Source organism: Miniopterus natalensis, chromosome 11, assembly GCF_054644295.1.
Source record: "Miniopterus natalensis isolate mMinNat1 chromosome 11, mMinNat1.hap1, whole genome shotgun sequence".
Lineage (NCBI taxonomy): Eukaryota > Metazoa > Chordata > Mammalia > Chiroptera > Miniopteridae > Miniopterus > Miniopterus natalensis.
The window spans coordinates 38839591-38865232 of record NC_142091.1 but is presented as its reverse complement, the minus strand read 5'-3'; the positions used below and the strand labels follow the sequence as shown (position 1 = coordinate 38865232).

General features: G+C 39.8%; 1 protein-coding gene across 3 annotated transcripts in view; it reads right to left on the bottom strand.

The window, feature by feature from the left end:
• Positions 1–25642, bottom strand: part of C2CD3 (C2 domain containing 3 centriole elongation regulator) — a 112369-nt gene that overhangs the window by 27884 nt on the left and 58843 nt on the right. For 2 of the 3 annotated variants that reach the window (XM_016208464.2, XM_016208467.2), the window contains exons 23-29: positions 23228–23830; positions 19918–20256; positions 11541–11679; positions 9280–9344; positions 5170–5375; positions 3772–3905; positions 186–212 (exon numbers count right to left, since the gene is read on the bottom strand). In XM_016208464.2, the coding sequence (XP_016063950.2) occupies positions 186–212; positions 3772–3905; positions 5170–5375; positions 9280–9344; positions 11541–11679; positions 19918–20256; positions 23228–23830 (1513 nt within the window). The remainder of the gene's footprint in view (positions 1–185; positions 213–3771; positions 3906–5169; positions 5376–9279; positions 9345–11540; positions 11680–19917; positions 20257–23227; positions 23831–25642) is intronic. The other variant, XM_016208465.2, reaches the window with a different exon arrangement.

Below are 25642 nucleotides of genomic sequence, written 5' to 3'. Positions count from 1 at the left end.
ACAACACTTGTGATATTTTGTCTTTGGGGTGTAAAGTGGTATCTCATTACGGTTTCATTTACATTACCCTCATGGCTAATGATGTCAAGCATCTTTTCGTGTGCTTATTGGCCATTTTTGTTTGTATACCTTCTTTGGAGATATGTCTCTTCAGATAATATGTCCTTTTTTTTTTTAATCCTCACCTGAAGATATTTTTTTCCATTGCTTTTCTGAAAGAGTAGAAGTGGGAGGGGGGAGAGAGAGAGAGAGAATGAGAGAGAGAAATATTGATGTGAGAGTGACACATCGATTGGTTGCCTCCTGCACAAGCCCTGTCCAGGGCAGGGATTGAGTCTGCAACCTAGGTATGTGCCCTTGGCTGGAATTGAACCTGGGACCCTTTGGTCTGTGGGCTGACGCTCTAACCAGAGCCAAACAGGCTAGGGCTAATATGCTCATTTTTTTTTAATACGTCTTTATTGATTTCAGAGAGAGGAAGGGAGAGGGAAAGAGAGAGAGAAATAGAAATTCAATGATGAGTCATTGATTGGCTGCCTCCTGCAAACTCCCTACTGGGGATCAAGCCTGCAACCCGGGTATGAGCCCTGACCGGGAATTGAACCAGGATCTCCTGGATCATAGGTCAATGCTCAACCGCTGAGCCACACTGGCCAGGCTAATTGAATTATTTACTTTTATTATTGAGTTGTAAGAATTCTTTACATACATATTCTGGATATAAGCCCCTTATCAGATCTATACTTTGTAAGTATTTTCTTTCATTCTGTGGGCTGGACTGTATTCTTACTTTCTTGATGGTATCATTTATAGCACTAAATTTCATTTTTTATTTTATTTTTTTAAAAAATATGCTTTTGATTTTTTTTTAGAACGAGAGGAAGGGAGGGGGATAGAGAGAGCGAAACATCAATGAGACAGAAACATCAATTGGCTGCCTCTTGCCCGCCCCCTACTGGGGATCAAGCCTGCAACCTGGGCATGTGCCCTGACCAGGAATTGAACCAGTGACCTCTTGGTTCATGGGTTGATGCTCAGCCGCTGAACGACACCATCGGGCTATAGCACTAAATTTTAAAATTTTGATGAATTAATTTTTTCCTTTGTTGCCATATCCAAGGAATCATTGCCTAATCCGAAGTCATAAAAATTTACTATGTTTTCTTCTAAGAATGTTATAGTTTTAGTTCTTACAATTATATATATGATCCATTTGGAGTTAATTTTTGTATGTAGTGTGAGGAAGGGGGTCCAACTTCAATCTTTTGCATGTGGATATCCCGTTGCTCAATACCATTTATTGAAAAGACTATTCTTTCCTCATTACAACATCTTGCCATCTTTAACATCTTGGCATTCTTAGCAGCTGGGTTTACTTCTGGATTGTTAATTCTATTCCGTTGGTCTATATTTCTGTCTTTACACCAGTACCACACTGTGTTGTTTACTGTAGCTTTGTTCTGAAATCAGGAACTTTGTTCTATTTTAAGACTGTTTTGCCTATTGTGTTCCTTGAATTTCCATGTGAATTTTATGACTAGCTTGCCCATTTCCATAGGGAATCCAGCAGGAATTGTGGCAGAATGTGTTGAATTTGCAGGTCAGTTTGGGCAGTACTGCCATCTTGACAATATTAGTCTTCCAATCATGAACATGGGATGTCTTTCCATTTATTTAGACCTTCTTTAATTTTTTTTAACAATGTCCTGTAGTTTTCAGAGAATAAGTTTTGTACTCTTTTGGTTAAATTTATTAAGTACTTTATCCTTTTTGACGCTATTGTAAATGAAATTGTTTTTTCTATCTCATTTTGTATTATTCATAGCTGATTTATAGACATGACTGATTCTGCACATTATGTTTTTAAAGTTTCTCAGTTTAAATTTCTATTATGGTAAAAAATTGATAGATATAACCTATATAAACAAACCACTTTGAGGTCATCAATAATTTAAGTATAAAGGAGTTCTGAAGTGGAAATATTTGAGAACCGCTGCTTTACTAAGGTATAGCTGGTATATAATACACTTCATGTATTTAAAATATAGAACATAGTGAGTTTTGATATATGTGTACAATTAAGGAATTCACTACCACACCAAGATAATAAACATATCTATCACCTCTGAAAGTTTCCTCCTATCCTTAGTAACTCCTCCCTCCTTCTAGCTCCATTCATTCTACTTTTTCTGAAGGCAACTACTAATTTGCTTTGTTACTATAGATTAGAATGTATTTCCTAGAATTTTATGTAAATGAAATAATATAAAATGTACTCTTTGTTGTCTAGCTTCTCTCCAACTATTTTGATTCATTTTGTTGTGTACCAACATTGCCTTTCTTTTTATTTTTTTTTAAACTTTAAAAAAAAAAAAAAATCTTTATTGATTTCAGAGAGAGGAAAGGAGAGGGAGAGAGAGAGATAGAAACATCAATGATGAGTCATTGATCGGCTGCCTCCTGCACGCCCCGCACTGGGGATCGAGCCCGCAACCCGGGCATGTGCCCTGACTGGGAATCGAACCCCGACCGCCTGCATCCTAGGTCGACACTCAACTGCTGAGCCACGCCCCGCCCAGCTCTTTTTATTTTTAAGTAGCATTCCATTGTATGAGTATACCACAATTTGACTAGCCTCGGATGTCTAGCTAAACTAGAATATGTCCTTTGATATAGCCTTTGAAGTGGGAATAGAAACATTTTTGTGTGGACAAAAAGCAAACCACTAAACTTGTAGCTTTTACAATTACTTAGCGGCCTCACTACTGATCTGCATTTCTATTCTTGTACCAGTACCCTCATTCTACCCATACATCTCATGGATTGGCTATGGTCAAAGTAACACCTATAAAATAAAAACATAGCAGACTTGACTTGGGGTGGTGAATGCACAATACCATAAACAGATAATGTATTATAGAACTGTATACCTGAAACCTATATAATTTTATTAACCAATGTCACCCCAATAAATTCAATAAAAACAAACCAGAAATTATCTAAACCTGGGATCAAGGATTTGACAGACATATGGGCTCCCTTTATGCAGAGCACAGAGGCTGTCTTCATGTAGTGAGCAGGCAGAGGGCTACATAGCCCTGTAGTGGGCCTTTGAGTGGCAAAGCACTATTAGAGTATCTTTCTTGGAATAAAAGGTCTACTCCGTAACTGCTGCTGTTGGAGTGGCTGCTGCAGTGGAAGATCCCTTGCCTTCTCTCTGAGGTACAGAGAAAGATATGGGAAAGGCTGGGGCAGGCAGAAGGATGCCAAATGATACTAGGGCCTGGAAGGGAATGGCGGGGAAGGGCAGGGCGGGGAGAAGCAATCTTATTCTTAGACCCTGCCCTTTGACAGGATGGAATATGCTCTAGCCCCAATGCCCATATGCACAGCCACGGTTGGCTTGGGTGAAAAGGATGGGCCAGTTGCTTTTTACAAAATAACCTGGCACATTGTTTGGGAGGAGAAAGATTACGATATTTTTTGCACACAGCTGATAACTGATTTTACGATGAAGGTCAAAGGCCTCTGAGGAAAAGAGAAATGTGTCCCTTGCCTGAAGCTATCCTTTTGATAGCGGTAAAAGTTATAGGTCCTATATTATAAAAACTTTGTTTTCATAGGATCTTGGGGTTCCCAGGTGTTGTGACAGAAGGTCACTGAAGCTCTTTCCCTGTCTCTAGTTTCTTCCTCTAGTAGAGAAATGATAAGCCAGTTCCCACACTTCTACTCTTTGACTCCACTTCTTCCCATCATCAAGAAATCACTCACCTCCCAGGAGAAGAGAAACCAAGCTCTTTTGAAGAGGTGTGAACAAGTTGTTCTGGAGTCTGTCTTGCATTGCAGCTGGGGAATGCAGTGTACACATCAGAGACAGGGAAGGAAAAGGGATGGTATATTGGGAACTGTAGAAGCAATAAAAAAATGGTACATTTGTGACCATGAATCCTTTTGGAACAAGGTAATGTAAATAAATTTGTAAAATTTATTATGTGTATAAATATAATTTACTGTTTTCTATATTTTGAGCACTGTACTAAGCAATTTATATGCATTTTCTCATTTAAACTTCACAATAATCTTATGAGGTAGGTACTATTATGCCCATTTTACAGGCTATATTATCAGATCACTTTTTAGTTGCTTTATCTATATGATCTTGTTCCTCCAGCTAGTTTGTGAACTCCTGGCTAGACATTTTACATTTACATGTGAGGATAATCTGGTTGTGATATTTCTTATCTGATGACTACCAACGTTGATGTGAAGAAAAGACCTTACTATATAGGGACTATTTAACTGTCATTTTCTTGTTAATTCATTCAGTATCTGCTGATGCCCATTCTATCAGATCCTGGGCTAGACACATGATAGAGAGATGAATAAACCACAATCTTTATGTTGATAGAGCTCCTCTATCTGGGACAGTTTGGAAAATCGTCCTTTCCTTTACAGTTAAACTCCCTGAAAGAGTTTCCTATACTTACTATCATCAATTCCCCTCCTTCCTAGTCTTTCACTTTTAATTTTTTTTATGATAGATCAATGATTTTAAGAAGTTTTCTTGTTTGTTTGTTTTTTTGGTTAATCCTCGCCGAGGGATATTTTTTTCCCATTTTTTTAGAGAGAGAGTAGAATGGAGGGAGGGGAAAGGAGGGAGACAGAAAGAGACGCCGATGTGAGAGAGACATATCAATTGGTTGCCTCCTGCATGGGTGACCCAGGTGCGGAGAACTTGCAACCCAGGTACTTGCCCCTGACCAGGAATCAAACCTGGGACCCCTCAGTCTGTGGGCTGATGCTCTAACTACTGAGCCAAACTGGCCAGGGCTAATGTTAAGACTTTTAAAAAAGTTCAACCAGTATGATTTCAGATTCCACACTGCAACTTATTTTATTTAAAATTTGAGATATAATTATGTATTATAAAATTCACCCTTTGAAAGTGTTCAGTTCAGTGGTTCTTAGTATATTCAGAGTTGTGCATTCATCATCAGTATGTAATTCCAGAACATCTTTAACACCTCTAAAAGGTCATAAGGTTATTATAAACACAAATATATAATTTGTTCTATAAGCTGGAAAGTACCAAACATATGTAAAGAACCTTCTTGTAGGTTTTGCGCAGTAGAACCCTTACTGGTTAAGGATGTGAACCAGGATACATACCAGCGATGCTGGGGTCTCCACCCCACGTCTTGCTTGCCTTTCTTCTTTGAAGTGCATCAAACTCTCCAAAGGGGAGACAGCAACTTTTACCTGCCCCTGGCACTCTCCACTGAAGTCTGTGATGTTGTACCAGCCACAGACAAACTGGAAGCCAGAGAGAAGTGGGGACAGGTCCACCGAGGCAAAGCCAATCACCCTCTCCTCATCTGTGGGGAAAAGAGAAGCACTGGGCAGTGTGGCTGGGCATGTCCTGCCATTGAATGAGACGCTGCACACCAAGAAACTGATTCAGGGGACTGGGAGCTTTAGTGATTCCAAAATCAACTCAAAAGACAGATAATGAGGATGAGAGAGACTGGCAACCACAGCCTGCTTTCACTATTATGAATTAATTCCCTTTTTGTATGGCAAGGAAAAGCTGGCAAGGTTGAGACTTGTCTTCTTGATATAGACAACTGGAGAACACCTTTAAACATAAGAAACCCTTGTTCTTTTCCCTAGGTTATCATGTCTCAGTGATTTTCCTCAAGGAACTGGGTCTTGGAAGAAAGCATGTGAAAGACCATCACCCTTGGAATTATGAGGGATTTACTTGCATTTTCCCATTTATGCTTATCTGTATTTTCTTTCTTTTTAAAAAATATCCTCACCCGAGGATATGGTTATTGCTTTTTAGAGAGAAGGGCGGGGAGAGAGAGAGAGAGAGGAAGAGAGAGAAACATCGATGTGAAAAACATAGATCAGCTGCCTCCTGCACGATCCCCGATCGGGAATTGAACCCACAACCTTTTGGTGCATGTGACAATGCTCTAACCAACCGAGCCAGCCAGCCAGGGCTGCTTATCTGTATTTTCAAAATTTTCTAGAACATATTTAATTAAAAGCAAAAGTGACACAAATGACAAAAGAAAGACAATCCCCTGGAAAACCGGTACAGCAAACAAAATGAGCTTGGGCTCTGGCTCCTAGGGGCCCTTAATGACTGAGAAGACCCTCTTCTTGGCTGCAAGAGCTACCATGCAATGACCTTTGTTCTCAGACTCATTGTTTCTTGTTCCTCATCTCTGAGATGAAAGTAGCTGGGGACAAACAGGCCTCCGCCCCACTGTAAGTTCCTATTTTGTATAGGCTCCACCTCTACAGTGAATATCAAAGGCTCAATCTATGAAACATGGACCAATTCTCAGTTTTCAAATTGCTAAATAAATCAAGGAATACACATTTTCAAGAGGAGTGGCCATGAGTTTCCCAGTTCCTTGTGCACACTGCTGGGGACACGGAACTCATCACATGCTAACATTTGTTTACATAGCTTGCTCTTCTTTACACTGGGACCTACTTAAAAGCTGAGAGCAGGTATTACTCCCTCTATGTTCTCCACACTTTCCATACCTAGCATAACAGCTTCCCACATTATGAGGATCTTGATAAATATCCACTGAGTGTGAGTGAACTGGCCAACAGACTGGGATGAAAAAGCAGTGTGTCACAACAGCAAATCTGACTGTGGCTTTGACTTGAAAACACATTACTCTAACTTCCTGAACCTCAAATCTCAGATATATAATGAGAAGTACTGAACTCAATTTAAGATTCCCTACAACTTGAACAGTCTTAGACTCTAGGAATGTGTGAGGTTGTGGTCCCCAGAGTAGATAATGCTTACCTACTGGGGACGAAGAATGATGGCTAAAGCCATTAATCCGCGCGCCAAAGATTTGTTGTAACTTTACAAAGAAAACCAGTCGTGCTTTATTTGGTTTCAGAGATGTAACCCGTTCTTGATACATTCTAATGTTAGGTCTAGGTAACCCCACTTTGAGGGTTCTGCCTAACATGAGAGCACTACATCCTAAACATACTTGAGAAATATGGCTAAGTCAATCACTGAGAAAAGCAATGGCTTTGAAGAGTTAAATTTAACATCAGATTTAGCAGGACAACCCACCACTCCACCTTTGTAATTCTACTTCCCTCATACTCTTTCTCTACTCCAGGATTTTGGATTTGCTGTTCCCTCTGACTATAATATGTCCTGCCCCTTCTTTTCTCAGCTGAGGTGTATACGCTCTAGGAAGCCTTCTCTGATATCCTAAGTCTAAGACAGATGTGCCCTTCCAGAGAGCCCTGTATTTGCCTAAGCATTCTATACTGTTAGACTGTAAGCTCCAAGAGGACAGAGGCTGTATCTGTCTTATTTTACCTTTGTGTCCCTAGCACTTAGCATAGTGCCTGGCACAGAGTAGGAACTCAGGCACTGAGAGACAGAGCTAGAAGGGTAGTGGTCAGTTTGGTCTAGGCACTTTCCTCATCTCCATTTACAACAGAGTCCCACAGGACTCTCTAGGGCTCCTGGAAGGTAGGGAATATATTTTAGTCTTCTCTATACCCAATAGCCCTAGCACAGTACCTGACACATAGCAGAAATAAAAATAGCTCCATTTATTAAGCACCAATAATGTGCCATATACTTTATATACATTATGTCTAATTCTTACAAAAACCTTGTAGTGCAGGTATCATTATCCTAATTTTATAAATAAGGAAACAAAGGCTCAAAGAGGTAAACTGATCTATTTCAGGCCACACAGTTGAAAACAGCAGAGCCAAGATTTGAATCCAGGTCTGTATAAAATCAAAGGCTTATTCTTTTTTCTTGATAAATTAAGTACTGAATTAAGGTGAACCCTGGTCTGCTTTATAATCTCTGGAATACTTTAGAAAGAAGAATAGAAAGCAAGACTGGAGTGTGGAGACTAACTTAATGAAGCAGGATTCCTAGTGTTGATTCAGAGAAAACCTATTTATGATCAGCTCCTGCTGCATTTATGAGGTTGGGCAGGGGTGGGGAACTAAGTGAATCCGAGGAAGTGGCATGGGAGGAATCAAAACCAGATTCACAGCATCACTTCCAAACAGGAGCATAGGAGGAGAGAGAGGTAAGTCGATTTCCATTATGTATACCCTGACTACTTTCAGGTCTTTATTAGGCTTTGGGGTTAGATCTAAAAACTTACCACTAGCAAACAAAAACTGTGATGCTGTGGCTGACTCAAGACAACTGAAGGTTTGAAAACTAGGCCCTAGCAGAAATCTTAAAGCAACTAGATTTAGAGGAGGGATTTAGTGCGATAAAGTTTTCTAAGTATAGGAGTTGGGAAATAGTTGGATGTCCTCATCCCCTTATTTTTCTGAGTCATCCAATCTTACCGGCGTGGTAAAGTACAAATGGTGAAGGCTACATGGCCAGTCAAAACTGGGTTCAAATCCTGGCTCCATCAATTAATAGGTATATAACCTTAGTTAAGCCACTAAACTTCCTTGGGCCTCAGCTTTCACATCTATAAAATTGAACTAACTATATTTTTACCTTGCAGGATTAGAGATGTTTGTAAAGCTCTTAGCATACTGTCATTTGCTAATAAAAACTGAAATAGTGTTTACTAAGAATCAGGCATTCATTAATTCTCCCCAGACCCTATGAGGTAGGTACCATTATCATCCTTATTTTATAGAAAGGAAATTGAAGCAAAAGTCAAGTCATTCACCCAAGGTAATATTACTTTGTAAGGGGCAGAACTGGTATTTAAATTTAAAGAGTGTGGCTTCAAAGTCTGTGCTCTTAATGCTGTTGTATTATGCCTCTTAATAAGTGGTAGCTGAGTAAAACTAGGTTCAAGGACCATGATGTCAGCACCCCTGTCCTGGGAAAGTTCTTAAAACAAAGAAGGACAAGCTGTCAGACTCTACTGCCTGAAAATGCTAGGATCTTGGTTAATAAGCCAGAGTTAACAGAAGGTACAACATCACCCACAAGGGGTAGAAATCACTTGTGTATGGCACGATGTACATTACGATAGCTGAGATACAACTGGAAAGACTCAAATGTACTGGGATTTCTGCACTGCCCATATAATCAAACAAAATTATCTGCTTTCTAAGGATTTAAATTCCAGTGGCATTCTGTGGGATTCCCTCTAACACATATGTGTGTACTTAGCACCACTATTGCCACTGTTTCATTTGGTTAAAAAAAGTAAAGGATTAGCAAACTGACAATTGTGTGTGAGCCCATTTTTACAACCAGAGTTCATAGAATAGAGTTCATACCTCCTTTATGCCAAACTTTGAAGACCAGAGTTTGTTGTGGGTCCAAAAGAATCTCTTTTGATAGCCTATTAAGAAAAACAAACACGATAAATGAACTGCGTAGGATACTTCTGTAGTACAAAGCTTAGATTTGAAGAATATCTTATAGTTTGCAATGCACTTTCCTAACACTTTCATTTTACCTTCATTGTCATCTTCTAGGATACATTTTTATTTTCACAGTTAAAAAGAGGAGATGGAAACTCAGAGAGGTGAAGTAACTTGCCAAGACTTGAAAACAGGCTCCCCTGATACAACAGTTTCCCCCTCACACTCAAACTGTTTCTCAAGACAAGGGAGCGAGTGTGGAAAGGGAGCCCCTCAACATGTAATGAACAGTTTCACTGCAGCAGGTAAGAATAGTTCTTGTACCATGGGAGTGGGGGAATGGTGATAAGGGAAAGGAGGGGAAAAAAGAATATTTATTGTGTGCCTTCTTTGGGCCAGGCATAGTGCCAAGTGTTTTATATACATGTAATCTGCACAAAAACCTAGGACATGGGCATTATTATTCCCATTTTATAGATGAAGAAGCTGGGCTCAGAGAGGTGAAGTGATCTGTTCAAGGTGACACAAAAAACTGCAAGTGGCAGAGCTGGGATTTGAACCCTACTTTGCCTGACTCCAAAGCCACTCTGTGCAGAGGTAAGGCACCAGAATAAGAAGGTGCCCAACTTTCATACTAGACAAAGGAGTTGATGTGAAATTCACTTGGCATCTTTAATATATTTTACATGACATGAATTACACAGTTTTAAAGTACAAAGACTTGGAGAGTTTCAAACCAGTACCACAGCTCCAGGTGAGCAAGATGGAGAACCAAGACAAATCAAGAGATTTAATTTTCTTCCCCAGATATGACTAGGGAATTGAAAGAGACGCACTGTGCTGAAGTGAAACAAACGCCATGTCAGAGTTTTGAATTCTAGCTGGGGGTCAAAATACTTACCTTTGAAGTCCAGTTCTACTACTGTCACCTGAGTGACCCTGAGCCTGGTTTTCTTGGAGCTCTGGTATTCTTATCTGTTAAATGGGATAATATTATCTACCTACAGGTTGCTAGGAGGATCAGATGCAACAATTTTGTGGTGAAGAAATGATAAACAGTACCATTATTAATTTTTTTCTTCTAATCTTACCTCTGCCACCTACAGATTATGTAACTTCCCTGAGCCACAGTCTCTACAACTGTTAACATGACTGACAGGACTTAGCCTCTGATTTTTTGAGACTTTCACAGGAGATCTGTTGTGTACCTAATATGGACCATGAGGTAATTTTCCTAAATGTCATCTAATTTGGACCTCACAATAACCCTGCCATTTATCCCATTTTACAGATGAGAAATCTGAGGCTCAAAGATGTTATGTAACTCATTCACACAGTCAGTAAATAACAGAGATTGGCTTGGAGGCCAAGTCTCACTAGTTCCAAAGCTCAGCCTTTTCCCACTGCACCAGAAAACTTTCCCAAGGATGTACAATCCACAGCCTCTTCTGAGATTAGCTCTCTCTGCCTTCTTTATCTAGATAACATATACATACTTACCTTTTGTCTTATTTAAGAAGACTTCCCTGAACTTCTAGCTCTCATCTTCTAAGAATATGGAACTGAGGGCAGCATATGCCACTCTATGTAATTTAAAAATTTATCTTAATCATCTTAAATGCCCTGCTTTTGTTCTAGGCACTGGGAATGAAAGATAAATCTGATCTTCACTGAATAATTTTTGAGCTGTACTGAGCAGAGTTAAAAAACACCATGACAAAACTTTTAAACTACTGCTAGCTGTGAATTTCCCCCCCACTTTTTCTTTTCTAAAATTTTATTTTTCAATTGAAGTTTACATTCAATATTATTTTATATTAGTTTCAGGTGTATAGCATAGTGATTAGAAAATCAGACTTTACAAAGTGATCGCTCTTGATATTTCAAGTACCCACCTGACACCATACATAGTTATTACAATATTATTGACTATATTCCCTATGCTATACTTTACATCCTCCTGACTACTTTATAACTACCAATTTGTACTTCTTAATTGCTTCACCTTTTGCTAGCTGTGAATTTAAAAGCACCAGGATTAAATAATTGCTTGATAAGAAAACATTTTCCAGGTGTACTCAATATTATTGTGTCTGTAACATTCCTCCCTCTGAGTCTGCCTCTTGGAACAAAACCAGATTCTAGAGGTTAATGGAACATCATAAAATACAAACCTTGATTGATGTTGAAAATTCCAGATGGGGGAATCTGTGTTTTTAACCACTGGGGTGTACACAGGAGATGGCTCATCAGCTGTTGCAAAGGATACACAGCAACTGGGAATTGATACTTTCCGCTCTGTCAAGGGGCTCCCTGAAATAGAACAGAGTGGAGTAACTGTACTTTAGGTACCAGAATGAATGTGTTGGAAGTGTCCCATTATGCAGGTACAAGCGGGACCATTCCAGCCCTACCTTTGGGTCTTTGCTTGAAGCTATTCCTTATATCTGAAATGTTGTCAGTGCCCTTTCTGATACTAAAACTGTCCTATCAAGACTTAGTTCATAAATATTCCCAGACAAAAAATGACTTCTCCCACCTCCTAGTACTTCATGGGATGGTGGAAAATACTGGATTGAGAGGCAAAAGATAGAACTGCAAAAAGTCCTAGGCTTAAGAGTCAGATGATCAATTATTAGCTCTGCCATACATATAATCTGTGTGATCTTGAACAAGGCCTATCTAGGCCACAGCTTCCTCAATTAGGGCATATGATACTTACACCTCCTAAGATGTTAAAAATAAATAAAAATAGTAGGTAGCTCTTATAGTATATCACTTACTATGTGCCAGGTACTGCTCTTATACATGTATATGTACTAACTCCTTTAATCTTTACAACAACCCTGTGAGTAGTAGGTATTATTATTATTCTCATTAGACAGATGAAAAAACGGGTACAGAGAGAGTAAACATTTATTAAGTGGTCACACATTTATTAAACAGTAGAACTCAAGCATTCAGGCTCTAAGGTCCAAGCTCCCAGCCATCAACCATATTGCCTCCACTACAGAGTTAACAAATGTAAAACACTGAATACTATGCTGGTATTAATTTTTGTAAGATCAGGTTTCCAACGTGGGAGACTCAGTCATTTATTCTCTTAAAACAATGCAAAATGAAAATGGCTAATGATACTAGTCTAACTGAGCCACTAGCCACATGTGGCTATTTAAATTAATGAAAATTAAATTAAATTCCTTAGTCGCACTAGACACGTTTCAACTGCTCAATAGCCACATGACTGCTCAATAGCCACATGTTACTAATGGCTACCATACTGGACAGTAAAGATACAGAACATTTCTATCATAGTACAAAGTTTTTTTTGACAATGTGAAATAATAGCAACTCTATATAACATAGGCTCTATGTATTCCACAAGCTCCTTCTTAGCTTTAAAATGCTATGAATCTCAGGATTACAGATGCAGGAAAGAGAAGAAAAGAGAAAAGAATAAGAAAATAATTATGCCTTAAGCATTACTTATGTGATCCAGAGGTACAAATTCTATATGTGGATTCTAAGCAATTTGTCTTCTTTTTTTCCAAAATAGGTTTTTATTGATTTCAGAGGGAGGGAGGGAGAAAGAGATAGAAAGATCAATGATGAGAGAGAGTGACTGATGGGCCGGCTGCCTCCTGCATGCCCCTTACTAGGGATAGAGCCCGCAACCCAGGCATGTGCCCTGACCTGGAATTAAGCCATGACCTCCTGGTTCATAGGCCGATGCTCAACCACTGAGCCATGCCAGCCGGGATAAGCAATTTGTCTTCTTTCTACCTGTCCAGTTCAAGGTTTCTCTAAATCCACACTCGCACTTCATTTTATAGGTGAAGTTAATCTCAGAGGCACCACCCTGCTCCTTTCCTATCGGGTTGCTCCTTTCAGTGACTACTCTTCCAAAGACCTCAGGCTATCCTGTGACAGAAAGCAATCTGATGAACAAGCCATGGTCAGGAACTGCTGATTTCACTCTCCTTCACCAGCAGGGTAACATTTAATAAGTAGCCATTAAAATACAGGTTCTATCACCATCTACTCTCAGAAGCCTCTCAACTCTCTAGGCAGAATCACTGAGCTTTATACCCCCAATTAGATTTCTCCAACTTTAGCTTTCTTTTAGGGAAACAGAAGTATCTGTAACTTTGTTTTGATGTTATTTTCCTCAACCAAAAGAATTTCCATTAGAGTGAACCAATTCTTTTCAAACTTTTCCACCCAAGTAACAATAATGCAGAGAAAAGTAAACACTAAAATCTATAAAGTGCTGGGGTTTCTGCTGCCTTTAAAGAGCAACTAATAAGCATGACTTCTATTAGCAGGCTTGCATTTAATCTAAAAATTAATGAGGATTTTATATTATCTTCTATAATATAGCCCTATTTGTTTAAACTGAAAACAATTTCCCCCCAACTCTTGGTAAAAAAATTGACCTATCATGTTATTTAATCTCGTGACTTCTAACCTCAGAGCACACAACCAGACCAGATAGCATTATTTTTAGACTGTCTTACAGGGATAAGTAATAATGAAAGAAAATGGGTGATAAGGAGGGAAAAGGGGGTGGAGATTTTGTAAGGAGGACTTGGGAAAGAGAACTGACAAGGAGGAGGAGGAATGCTAGCTTTAGAAGTGAGATCTGGTGGTGTCTGCGAGGCAGGAGGGAGCCGAGGCATGTGTAAGGGTCTCCAACAAAGCAGAATCTGGAGAAAGGCTGAACCTGGAGGACGAAAAGCTTTAGAATAGAAAGTCACTAAAGATACAGAGAAGAACTATGTGGGGAACAAAATAAAACAAACCACCACTGGCTTACAACATGGCAAAACCAGTTTACAAGCATATTCTTGAAAGAGCAGGAAAAAAGATTCTAATAAAATGGTAGTAAGCAAAGAATAGTTAATGGAAATCAATAATACAGTATCCATCATTAAAAATATAAAATGTCTAGAATGGCACCAATAGTACCTTTATCTAGTGAGCTATCTTCCTAAAAGTTTTATTTTAGTGAAATTGAACAGTATTTGTGGACTGACACGCTCAGCATCCACCCCCCACCTACTTTTACTGTATTGTATTCCTTTACTGTAAAGACTGAAAGGGTGGTAACTACATTTCCCAGACTCTTTTGCAGCTAGAGTATGGATAAAAATTGGCTTCTTACAATTAGATGCCATTACAACAGATTTGGAAGGCAGATGTGAGGCAGAAGACATCTTCCTTTTCCTTCTGCTTTTTCTACTAGCCAGGGTGACACTGAATTTTTTGCTCCAGGGTTTGGTCCCTGGGTGCCCAGGGGCTCTATGGTAACAGTGATGATGAGTTTTGGCATACTATTCTGAACTTAAAAGATCTAGTGGTTAAGCTTAGCCTAAAGCCCACTCTTCTAGCTCTTCCAATGACTTGAAGTACTTTAATATTCTATATTAAACTCCTTACTGTTTAAAATGTCTGGAGTAAGTTGTTTCCTATAACTAGACTCTCCCTGACAAAGCTTTCATACCTCACCTCCCACAAATTTCCTTAGATTTCAAGCTTCTCAACTGATTTCTTCCAATGAAATGTCATAAATCTTCACAGCTAGGGAAAGATAATCTGTCTCTATACTTGAAGTTCCCACAGTAGTCTATAATAATCTGTGTGTCTGTGTTTCCCTTATTAGACTGAGAGCTCCTTGAATGCAGAGTAGGCCCAAGCCCCTTATTAAAGGTCTGAAGACTCCCACTGCCCTTTGTCTACAGATGGTTGCCAGGGTTAGAGGAGAGGAACTACCTTGTCTGCTTGTAGTGTGTACCAGCAGAGGACAGCAACATCTGCTCAGGAAAGTTCTGAGAGAGATCAGCAGAGAGGACCAATTGCAATTCTGAGAGGCATGACTTCTAGGTTCTGCTGTACTCTGAAGACAATCTTAGCAATGATCTTATACGATGATAACATTTTACAGTTGAGGAAAAGGGAAATGGCTTTGCCCAAAGTAACCAAGTTAATGGCTCAGCTAGGGCGAGAACCCCATCTTCTGATTCCCATTCCAGAGCTCTTTCTATCATATCATAATTTAGATGGCACATTTCAGAGAGATCATAGGCAGGGCTCTATTCTCAGGGTTCAGCACAGTGCCTGACTGATACATAAATGTTTGTGGGGGGAAGGACTACATGGGCTTATCACTGCACGGGTGGGAATCAGGATACAAGAGAGGCCTCTGAAAGTCAGATGTCCACTCTGATGCTTACTCTGACCTGGCTAAACAGAAAGAGGCCAAATAACAAATGACTTACATTTTGTAACTCATGCCAGAAATGAGAGAGGTGTTAAGTATCATATTCACAAATAAGAGGACATTACGTTTGCTTAGCTACATCGTGAAGATCAAGGTGCTGGAATACAGAAATAGTCCTTGTCCCCAAGGAACAGATAGCCTAGTGGAGAGACACGGACATTTTCAGTATAGAGCAGTAAATGATATGAAGGATGTGAACAGTGTGTGGGGGTGGTATGGGGAAGTGTTGACAACTCAGAGGGAGGTTTTCTGCTAATAGAGGTGGCCAGGCTTCCAAGTGTTGCAGTCACTTTAGTCAACTCTTGAAGGATGAAGAGCATATTTGCTGAATTAGAGAGGAAAAGACATTCTAGGAAGAGGAAACAGAATAGTCAAAGGCTCGGTAATATGAGAGAAAATGGGCATTAGCAAAAAGTTTCTGAAGCCTGGACAAGCAAGATGGGCAGTAAGAACGGAGAAAAGGTGACAGAAACTTTCTAAGAGGCCATGATCCTATATCCTGTATTGGACACAGTAGAAACTTAATAAAAAATCTTTTTTGATTTACCCTCTGTTAAATTCCCCATAAGCAACTTTCTTGCAGGAGAGGTAACAAAGGAAATCAGAGAAGGTACTAAGGAGAAGAAACACTTGTGCAGGGCCTCGGATTCATCCATTTCTTCATTAAACAAATATTTACCACTTATCATGCATCAGCTACAGCTCGAGGTACTGGGAATTCAGTAGTAAATTGAAAAAATGTTTTTATTGATTTTTAGAAAGGTGCATGAGCAGTAAATTTTTAAAAAAGCAAATAAAAAACCCCATCTCTGCAGGACTTACATTCTTCTAGGAAAGGCAGAAAATAAACAAAATATACCACTCAAGGCTGCAGATAAAAATAAAGCAGGAAAGAGGGATAAAAAATGTTGAGGAGGGGCTGCAATTTTAGATATGTGGCTAAGGAAGGCCTCACTGAGACAAAGTGATTTCAGTAAAGACATGCCAGGAAGTGAAAAATACTCCAGGCAGAGGAACATCAGTCCAAAGACCCTAAGGCCGGAGTCTGACAGTACAGTAAAGGAAAAAGAGGGCCTAGGCCCTGGCCAGGTAGCTCAGTTGGTTAGAGCATCATCCCAATATGCTAAGGTTGTGGGTTTGATGCCTGGTCAGAGCACATACAAAAATCAACCAATGAATGCATAACCAAGTGGAACAACAAATCGATTTTTTTCTCTCTCCCTTCCTCTCTAAAATCAATTAAAAAAAAACAGAGGGCTGGTGAATGAGGAGAAGAGCAGGAACACCAGTGGAGTAGGTAGAGTTTTGTAGCTGGGAAGAGAGAAAAGAACCCAGGCTTAGAAAGGTGAACGAGCTAAGGCCCAGGGAATCATTTGTTGTTTGTTATGGTAGAAGGGAAAGGAAGCCAAACTGGAAAAAAGTCACTAATTAGTCTTAGTCGAGCCTTTACTACTGCTCCGCAATTTTCTTATTATCTCTTCATGAGATCCTATCACTCCCTTGCATGACCTTGAGCTCCAGTCAAAGAGAATAAATTGCTATCAGATCCTCCATGTCCTCTCTAAGCAAACCCAGAATATACACTTTCTTACTTCAATACCTTTGTTCAAGCTGAAATATTGATTTGGAATTTCATTCACACCTTTCTGAAATCTTATTCAATCTAAAAATTTTGATTTCTTAGCCATATCTGATTTCTCTGTTTCTAAACTCTGTAAACACTAAGTTGTATTACCCTTTGGCTCACAGAGCATTTTGCTTCATATATCATCCATTACCTGTGTATTTACTAATGTCCTTAATTGGGCTATCGACTCTTGGGAGACAGAAACGATACGTCATTTGCTCTGCACTCTCTGTACCTGGCACTGTTTCCGCACAGATTTACTACTTGCTGAACTGAACTAACATTCTTGCGATGTAAGTACAGGACTGGACGTGTGGTACATGCCCACCATGGGCTCAACTGACCAGTAAACATTGTAGATAGGACTAACTGGCAAACCCAGCTATATCTTGTACCTGAGAGGCAGGATGTTATAAAGGAAAGAACATGGGTTTCAGATCCAGGCTAACTGGATTTGCAGAGTTGATTAACCATGTAACTTACAACACCTTTTTTGTTGTTAATCCTCACCTGAGGATATTTTTTCCACAGATTTTTAGAGAGAATGGAAGGGAGGGAGAGAGGGGGAGAGAGTGAAAGAGAAATATTGATATGAGAAAGACACATCGATTGGTTGCCTCCCACACAGGCCCCCACCGGCTGGGGATCAAACCTGCAACCCAGGCACCTGCCCTTGACCAGGAATTGAACCCCTGACTCCTCTGTGTGGGCTGGCGCTCTAACCACTGAGCACACTGGCCAGGGCTATATCACCTTTTTGAGCTTTAATTTCCTCACTTATAAAATGGGTATATACTACCATAACCCCACTTGTGGTAAGGATTAAATGAGATAATTAATGTACAAAAATTAGAATAGAACTTGTCATCAGGAGATGCTCAATAAATTGTCAAATTACCTTGCAAGGTTCTATCTTTTTGTCCCAATCCTTACCCGAGGGCATGCTCTCTGATTTTAGAGAGAGGAAGGGAGAGGGAGGGAGGGAGGGAAAGAGAGATACATTAATGTGAGAGAGAAACATTAATTGGTTGCCTCCCATATGCGTGCCACCTGGGGACTGAACCTGCAACTCAGGTATGTGCCCTGACCGGGAGTTGAACCTGAGACCTTTCCGTGTATGGGATGACACTCCAACCAAATGAGCCATACCAGACAGGGCACAAAGTTATATCTTAAAAATGCAACTCATTATCTAATTGAAAAGTTATAAGTATATTTCACTTTTTGTAATATGGGGACTACCCTGAAAATGGGATATGAACCATATTTTTGTATACTAAATTTTATTTTGATACAGTAACAAAAAACCAAAATAACTATTGCAAACATCAAAGCTTTTATGTACTTTCTTTAAACTCATTCATCTACTGACTTTTCTATTTTAAAAATTCATTTTTTATATCAACTTGTCAAAAATAGGCTGTTTTGGTGGGACAGTAAAAAAGTAAAAATTTTGTCCCTATTTTGTTACTCATAATACATCTCTGTATCTCTAATACTGCAAAGCAAGACTGTACTTGGAGAAGACTTTGTCCTGAGATAAAACATTTCAAGGTCTCTAATATAGAAAGATTATGAGGATGATTATATGGAGATGTCATTATAGAAGCTTACAATGCTGGGAGTGATGTCTGTTGGTCGTGTGTATGGAAAGAAATGAAAGATAAACAACAGTTAGTATGAGCATGAGTTTTGTTGCTGTTTCAACACAGCACAAACTAAGAGGGGTCAACAGAGAGATGATAGGAGCCAAGCCAAAAGATGTGTATTGAAACCTCTGGACTCATAAGGCTATGATTTCTGGCTCTCAAAGCCATCACACAGCTCAGACCTGTTAATCTCAGCTATTTACACATGAAAAATTCAAAATACAGAGAGAAACAATAACTTGGGCAAAGTCACACACACACACAATATACTGTCTGGGAAGGAGGTAGCAGGCATGGGTGGGGTAAACAAATATTTGGTGATGGAAGATGATTTGACTTTGGGTGGTGGACACACAATGCAACATACAGTCCATGTATCATAGAAATGTACACTCGAAACCTATATGATCCTATTAACCAACACCACCCCAATAAATTTAATTAAAAAATTATCTTTGTTTATTAAAAAAAAAATTCTTGCAGCACACCAGTTGAAAATCCCTGAGTTAGAGGTTAATAAAAGTATGATGTAATTATTTTCCTATCCAAGTTCACCAATCCTGATTTTTATACTTGGCTCCCTTGGGGGTTTTATGAATCCAGTGTTAAAAACTCTTGGCCCTAGGTGTACAGTGAAGGCCTTAGTTAGTAGCAATGGAAAAGAAGGAAGAGATCTAAGAGAAATTTAAGAGAGAACAATTTAATGGACCTTATAATTTGCTGGTGACTAAGGAAAAGAGAAGTATCAAAGCTGATACTCATATTTCTGGACTGGGAAATTTATGATATGCAAAATTAGGGTAACTGACAAAGTCATCTTATGTTTAGAAAGGCTTTCATGTTGCTTAAGCCTTTAGGCTTGAAAAATATAATAATTATTGATCAAGATAGTTAACAGTTCTTGCAGATCCTGCCATGATTTAAAAGATCTGTGAAGATATGACCACAGCCTAAGGAGTCAGATACATGTTTCAGGATAAATGAGCAGAGCATACCTTTTAAGCTCAAGTGCATTGCTCTTTCTACGAGGATACTGACTGCAAAAGTTCCATCCAACTCAGCAGGGCCCTCCTGGGCTGGGCAGGCTTCAGCTGTGGTGCTGTTGCAGGGAACCTGGGTGCAGGCAGGAGGCTTCTGGTGGCTAGGTGGTAGAGAGAGTTGGATCTCATCGTTCCTTCTGGGGTGTTGCTCAGACTCACTGTGGCTGCTGCAGTCCATGGAGTCCAGCTCATGAGTAGGCCCAGGGTGTGGGGAGAAAGGGGAAAGAACCACATGAACTCGCAAGGCAGCTCCTGAGAGGTTGGAAGCATTTCGTCCAAATAGAGGATACACACCTGCAAAAGAATAAACGAGAATAAACTTAAGCAAGCAGGAACCAAGAACACTCTCTCACTATGGAGATGCTCACTGAGGGTGCTTATGGTCCTCTTTCCTTTTGTAGGCCTACAAGGCCCCAACATACCAATTTGCAAAAAAACCTGTGAAATCAGTATACATTGTGAAAATTTTTACACCCTCCTCAACACTCCCTCCTGGCCCTTGTCACACACTGTCTCCAAGAATGGAAAGTAGTGAGAGTTTAGATTTGAAGCCAAAGCCAAATGACTACCAGGCAGAGCTACTGTGGAAGGGATTCGTGTGCTGAGGGGCAACTAGGCTTCGATAACTTCCAAAATTTTTATGAAATCAGGAGTGGCCTTTCTTCTTTTCCACATGTCCCACTGACTCCTATTCTTAGGGCTTCTCCTCATGAGTAAGCTGCCCTGATACTCAGTTTAGCCTGTTTCACCAACTAAATATGTTCTGGCAGTAGACCTGGAGACCATTTGGAAGGGAAGTAGGAGGTGGTGGCAGAGGAGGCAAGAAAGTAAGAAATTAGCATTTGTTGAATGTTTTTCTTGTGCCAGAATCTCAGAGGGGTTAAGTAACCTGCAACGATGACTTTTTTTTTTTTTTTTAAACATCTTTATTGATTTCAGAGAGAGGAAAGGAGGGGGAGAGAGAGAGAGAAACATCAATGATGAGAGAGTCATTGATTGGCTGCCTAGCCTGCAACCTGGGCATGTGCCCTGACAGGGAATCGAACCCCGATCCACTGGATCCTAGGTTGATGCTCAACTGCTGAGCCACACCTGGCCGGGCAAGGATGACTTATTCAATAGCGCAGATTTAAACTCAGGGATTGGAGCTTTATTGGCTTGCTGGATATTCAATGAGATTTTATTTATAAAGCCTAAGGCACTAATAGTTTTTTCAGGATCTCAAAGTTTGCTTCATTAGACTCATTTCAATTCAGGAAAATACAGTTAACTGGATCACAGATAGCATAAAATGGAACTTTTCCTGCCCTGGCTGGTGTGGCTCAGTTGGTTGGGTGTAGTCCTGTGCACTGAAAGGTTGCTAGCTTGATTCCCAGTCAGGGCACATGCCCAGGTGCTCTCACATCGATGTTAATTTTGCTCTCTCCCTCTCCCTCCCTCTCCTCAAGATGGGCCTGGCCAGTGTGGCTCAGCAGTTGAGCATCGACCTAGGATCCAGGAGATTGCGGTTAGATTCCCGGTCAGGGCACATGCCCAGGTTGCAGGCTCGATCCCCAGTTGGGGGCGAGCAGGAGGCAGCAGATCAATGACTCATCGTTGATGTTTCTATCTCTCTCTCTCCCTCCCTCTCCCTTCCCCTCTCTAAAATCAATAAAGATATATTAAAAAAAAAAAAAAAGGATGGAACCTTTCCTATCTTTTTCTATTTTTAGGCAGGGAAATAACAACCTTACAGATATGTTAGGATGGATAAATACCATGTCTGTAAAAAAATCTAGTTTGGCCATCTCCATTGATTCTGCACTATAGTTGCTAGACTTATTTTTCTAGAATGCAAAGCTCTGTCACTCTTGTATTCAGAACCCATATAGTTTTCCATAGCTCTCCAAACTCTTCTGCTTAGAAGAGTCCTTCAACACAGTACTCTTCTCCTCTCTAGCTTCATCTCCCGTCCTTTCCTACCCTGTGTATCCTATGACCCAGCAGTACCAAAATTACTTATAGTGCCTAAAATGTATCAAACTGCTTCATGCCTCTGTGTCTTCACACACACTGTTCCCTTTTAAAATACCCTTCTTTCCTGCTTTTCTTGGCTTATTACTAAATCCTTTGAAACATGGGTCTCTTTCCTGATGTTGTCCTTGAACTAAAGAGATACTGCATCCCTGTGCTCCCACAGCACCACTGAGAAAACCTGCTTCATTGTAATTGTTTACTTACTACTCTATTCTCCCATTAGACAATAAACTCTTTGAGGTCAGCATTATTTCCTACTCATCTTTGAGATTCTAGGGCCAAGTACATGTATCATGTATTGAACGAATATTTGAAAGAAAAGTACTCAGCACATAATGCCACTTGCAAAATGTTAACTTTTTCCTTTCAGCCTTGTGAACTAATTTATTACTATGTTGATTTTCCTTTCTTTAAAAATATGTCTTTACTGATTTCAAAGAGAGGAAGTGAGAGGGGGAGAGAGAGAGATAGAAACATCAATGATGATAGAGTCATTGATCGGCTGCCTCCTGCACACCCCTTACTGGGGGTCGAGCCCGAAACCCGGGCATGTGCCCTGACCGGGTATCGAATTGCGATCTCCTGGATCTTAGGTTGATGCTCAACTGCTGAGCCATGCCAGCCGGCACTATGTTGATTTTCTTTATGATTTCAAGATATGCTGACCAGAGAGAAAGGATATCCTAGTTTCATTAGGAGGTATGCTTTTCAGTGTATTTAAAAAACTAGGATTCTAGATTATCATATAGGCTCTTATACATGTGGTTACAGGTAGTCCCCTAAATTCACACATTACTTTACACATATTACCTGAGTGCTTACAATGTTGTAGGCACTACAACAGGTGCAAAAACCTGATGCATTTGGATATATTCTAAAGCTACTAAGTTCACAGCCAGTTCTTAGAGCTGTGGTGATTCCATGATTATACTGTCACTAGGTAATGCTCTTTTTAAAGCAGCCAACAAACCTTTTTCTTTTTGAAGTCTCTTTAGTTATGAGAAGCGTTACTAAATTACTATCAATCTTTCAGCATATAACAATGGAAAGAACACTTCCTAGCCTATGATTCTGGGCAGTGACCCAAGCTCTCTGAGCCTCCATTTTCATGATTATAAAATGGGTCTGATCTCTCTCACTGGATTGCTGGGAAGATCAAATAAAACAATGTCTGAGAGGCTGTCTCACATAGTACTTGTCACAGAGCAGGTGCTCAAACCACAAGAGCTGAGTCTGGTTCTTAACTTACCACTGACAGTTAGTGTCCTTGCTGTCCTCTCCCCAAGTCTGGCCAGGTCCACATAGGCTGAGCCAATCCAACTGTCTGTATGGTGGGGCCTCTCCACACTGTCATTGCCAAAGGCCCGCCACACTTGGATCTCTAATCTCTCCTCCCTGAAATACCAAAGCAGTGACGGGCCCCTAGAGACTTCTGCTCTTTTGGATGCCTTAAAAGTAACTAGGACTTGCTTTTGGTTTGTAGATTCCTTAGGTTTCTTGAGAGAGGTCCAAAAGCATTCATGATCATACAGCTTGTAGCGGAGGTAGCAATATGTGTTCTTATGCATGTGGTTCTGGCCAGCAAGCAGCATGCAATGGATGGGCAGCCAAAGCCTTGGTGTGGAGATGGTGACAGTGGCTGGCTCCTCTTCATCCATCTTGACAACATCCTTCAGGTTATTCTCAAAGCTCCAGCCCAACAGTTCAGCAGCTTCTAACACCCGTTCTCTGTCTCCAGGATGGGTAAAAGAAATGGAAAGCTCCAGACCACCCACAATCTTCTGCATGAGCTCTAAGCCATGAGGCATGGCCCCATCTTCTGGTAAAATAATAGGATACCATCCTGTGATCCCTTATGAGAGAAAACATTTTCAATTATTGTCTTAAAAGTAAAAAGACTTACCCATGCTCCACCCAGAGCCACCATCACCCTAGCCCAACATAGGAGAGAAAAACACATACCCGACAGTGCACTGTAGTTTGTTTCATCTGACCATTGAAAGGCAATGAGATCAGGTTCAAGAACAAAGGCTAGGAGTTGGACAATCTAAATTCTCTCTTTGGCTCAGTCCAAAACTAGTGCTTAAGTCTGGGTAAGCCATTAATTTCTCTCAGCCTTGTTTTCCTTATTTGACAAATGGGAAAATTAGTGCTGATCTTGCCTACCAAAGTTGTTATGATTATTAAATGAGATAATGGTTTTAGAAAAGTTTTCAAAGAGAAGTGCTATAAAAGATGCAAAATGTGTAGATGGATAAAAAAACTGTAGTACATTCACACAGTGGAATACTATGCAGCTGTAAAAAAGGATCTCTTACCCTTTGAGACAACATAGATGGACCTGGAAACTATTATGCTTGGTGAAATAAGCCAGTCAGAGAAAGACAAATATTACATGATCTCACTGATCTGTGGAATGTAATGAACATGACAGACTGTGACATATCTTGGGGAGAGGCAGGGATGAGAAAAGATAAACCAAAGAACTTATATACTTATATGCATAGCCCATGGACACAGACAATAGTGTGGTGAAGGCTGGGGGGGGGGGGGGGTGGTGTAGCGGCGGGGTGGGGTAAAAGAGGGCAAAAATGGGGGACATCAGTAATACTGTCAATAATAAAAAAAAAAATATATATATATATTTTTAAAAAGATGTGAAATGTTATTATGATGTTGTGAGTACAATGAAAAAGGCAAGGGACAAGAAATCAGATCATCTGGGGTCTAGTCCCAGGTTCTCCACCAAGGGAACTGCCACTTAGTGAACGCACACCAAGGACCAGGAACTAGATTTCAAAATAATAACAGCTACTCTATTGAGTATTTACTATGTGTCAGAAATTTTCCTAGTTTTATATATATTACTTCATTTCATTCTCCTGATAACCCTGTGAAATTCTGAGGATTAAATGGGATAAGAATCCCTATTTCATAGAAGAGAAAATGGAAGCCCAGAGACCTGCCCAAGTTACTACAACTACCAAGTGGTAGAGCTCATATTTGTACCAAGGGCTACTTGGATCCAAAGTCTATATTCCACCTACTATAGGTTCATAATATCTTATCGAAAACCCTTAGGGCCAGATTTGTTTCTGAATTTACAATTTTTCATATTTTAGAAAGGCAATATGGTACATAAACGAAATGTTATATAACATTAGTCATATAAGTCAGGGGTTGGTAAACTTATTCTGCAAAAGTCTATACAGTAAATATTTTAGGCTTTGGGCCGTATGATCTCTGTTGCAACTACTCAGCTACCTTGTTGTTGTGGAAAGTGGCCATACACAATATGTAAATAAATGGGCATTACGTGTTCCAATAAAACTTCATGTAAACAAGCAGTTGCGTAAGTCATAAATAAAGACTAAATAGTCTGTCAGGTGAGGTCAGATTTGGCTGCTTAATGAGTTAATAAAAAACTTTTGACTTTCTGAGTTTTTTTGGATTTCACAGTTATGTAAAACAGACTGTGGACTGGTATAATAGCATTCATAGCAATTTTATGGGAAAGGTTTCATTAATTATACTTTATAAGTGGAGAAAATTTAGACTTACGGAAATTAATTTGTTAAAGGTCATTTAAAGCTTTATGACTTTTGGAAAAGGTCTTTAATTTTTCTGAGACTTCCTAGTTTTCACCCATAAACTGAGGAGGCTG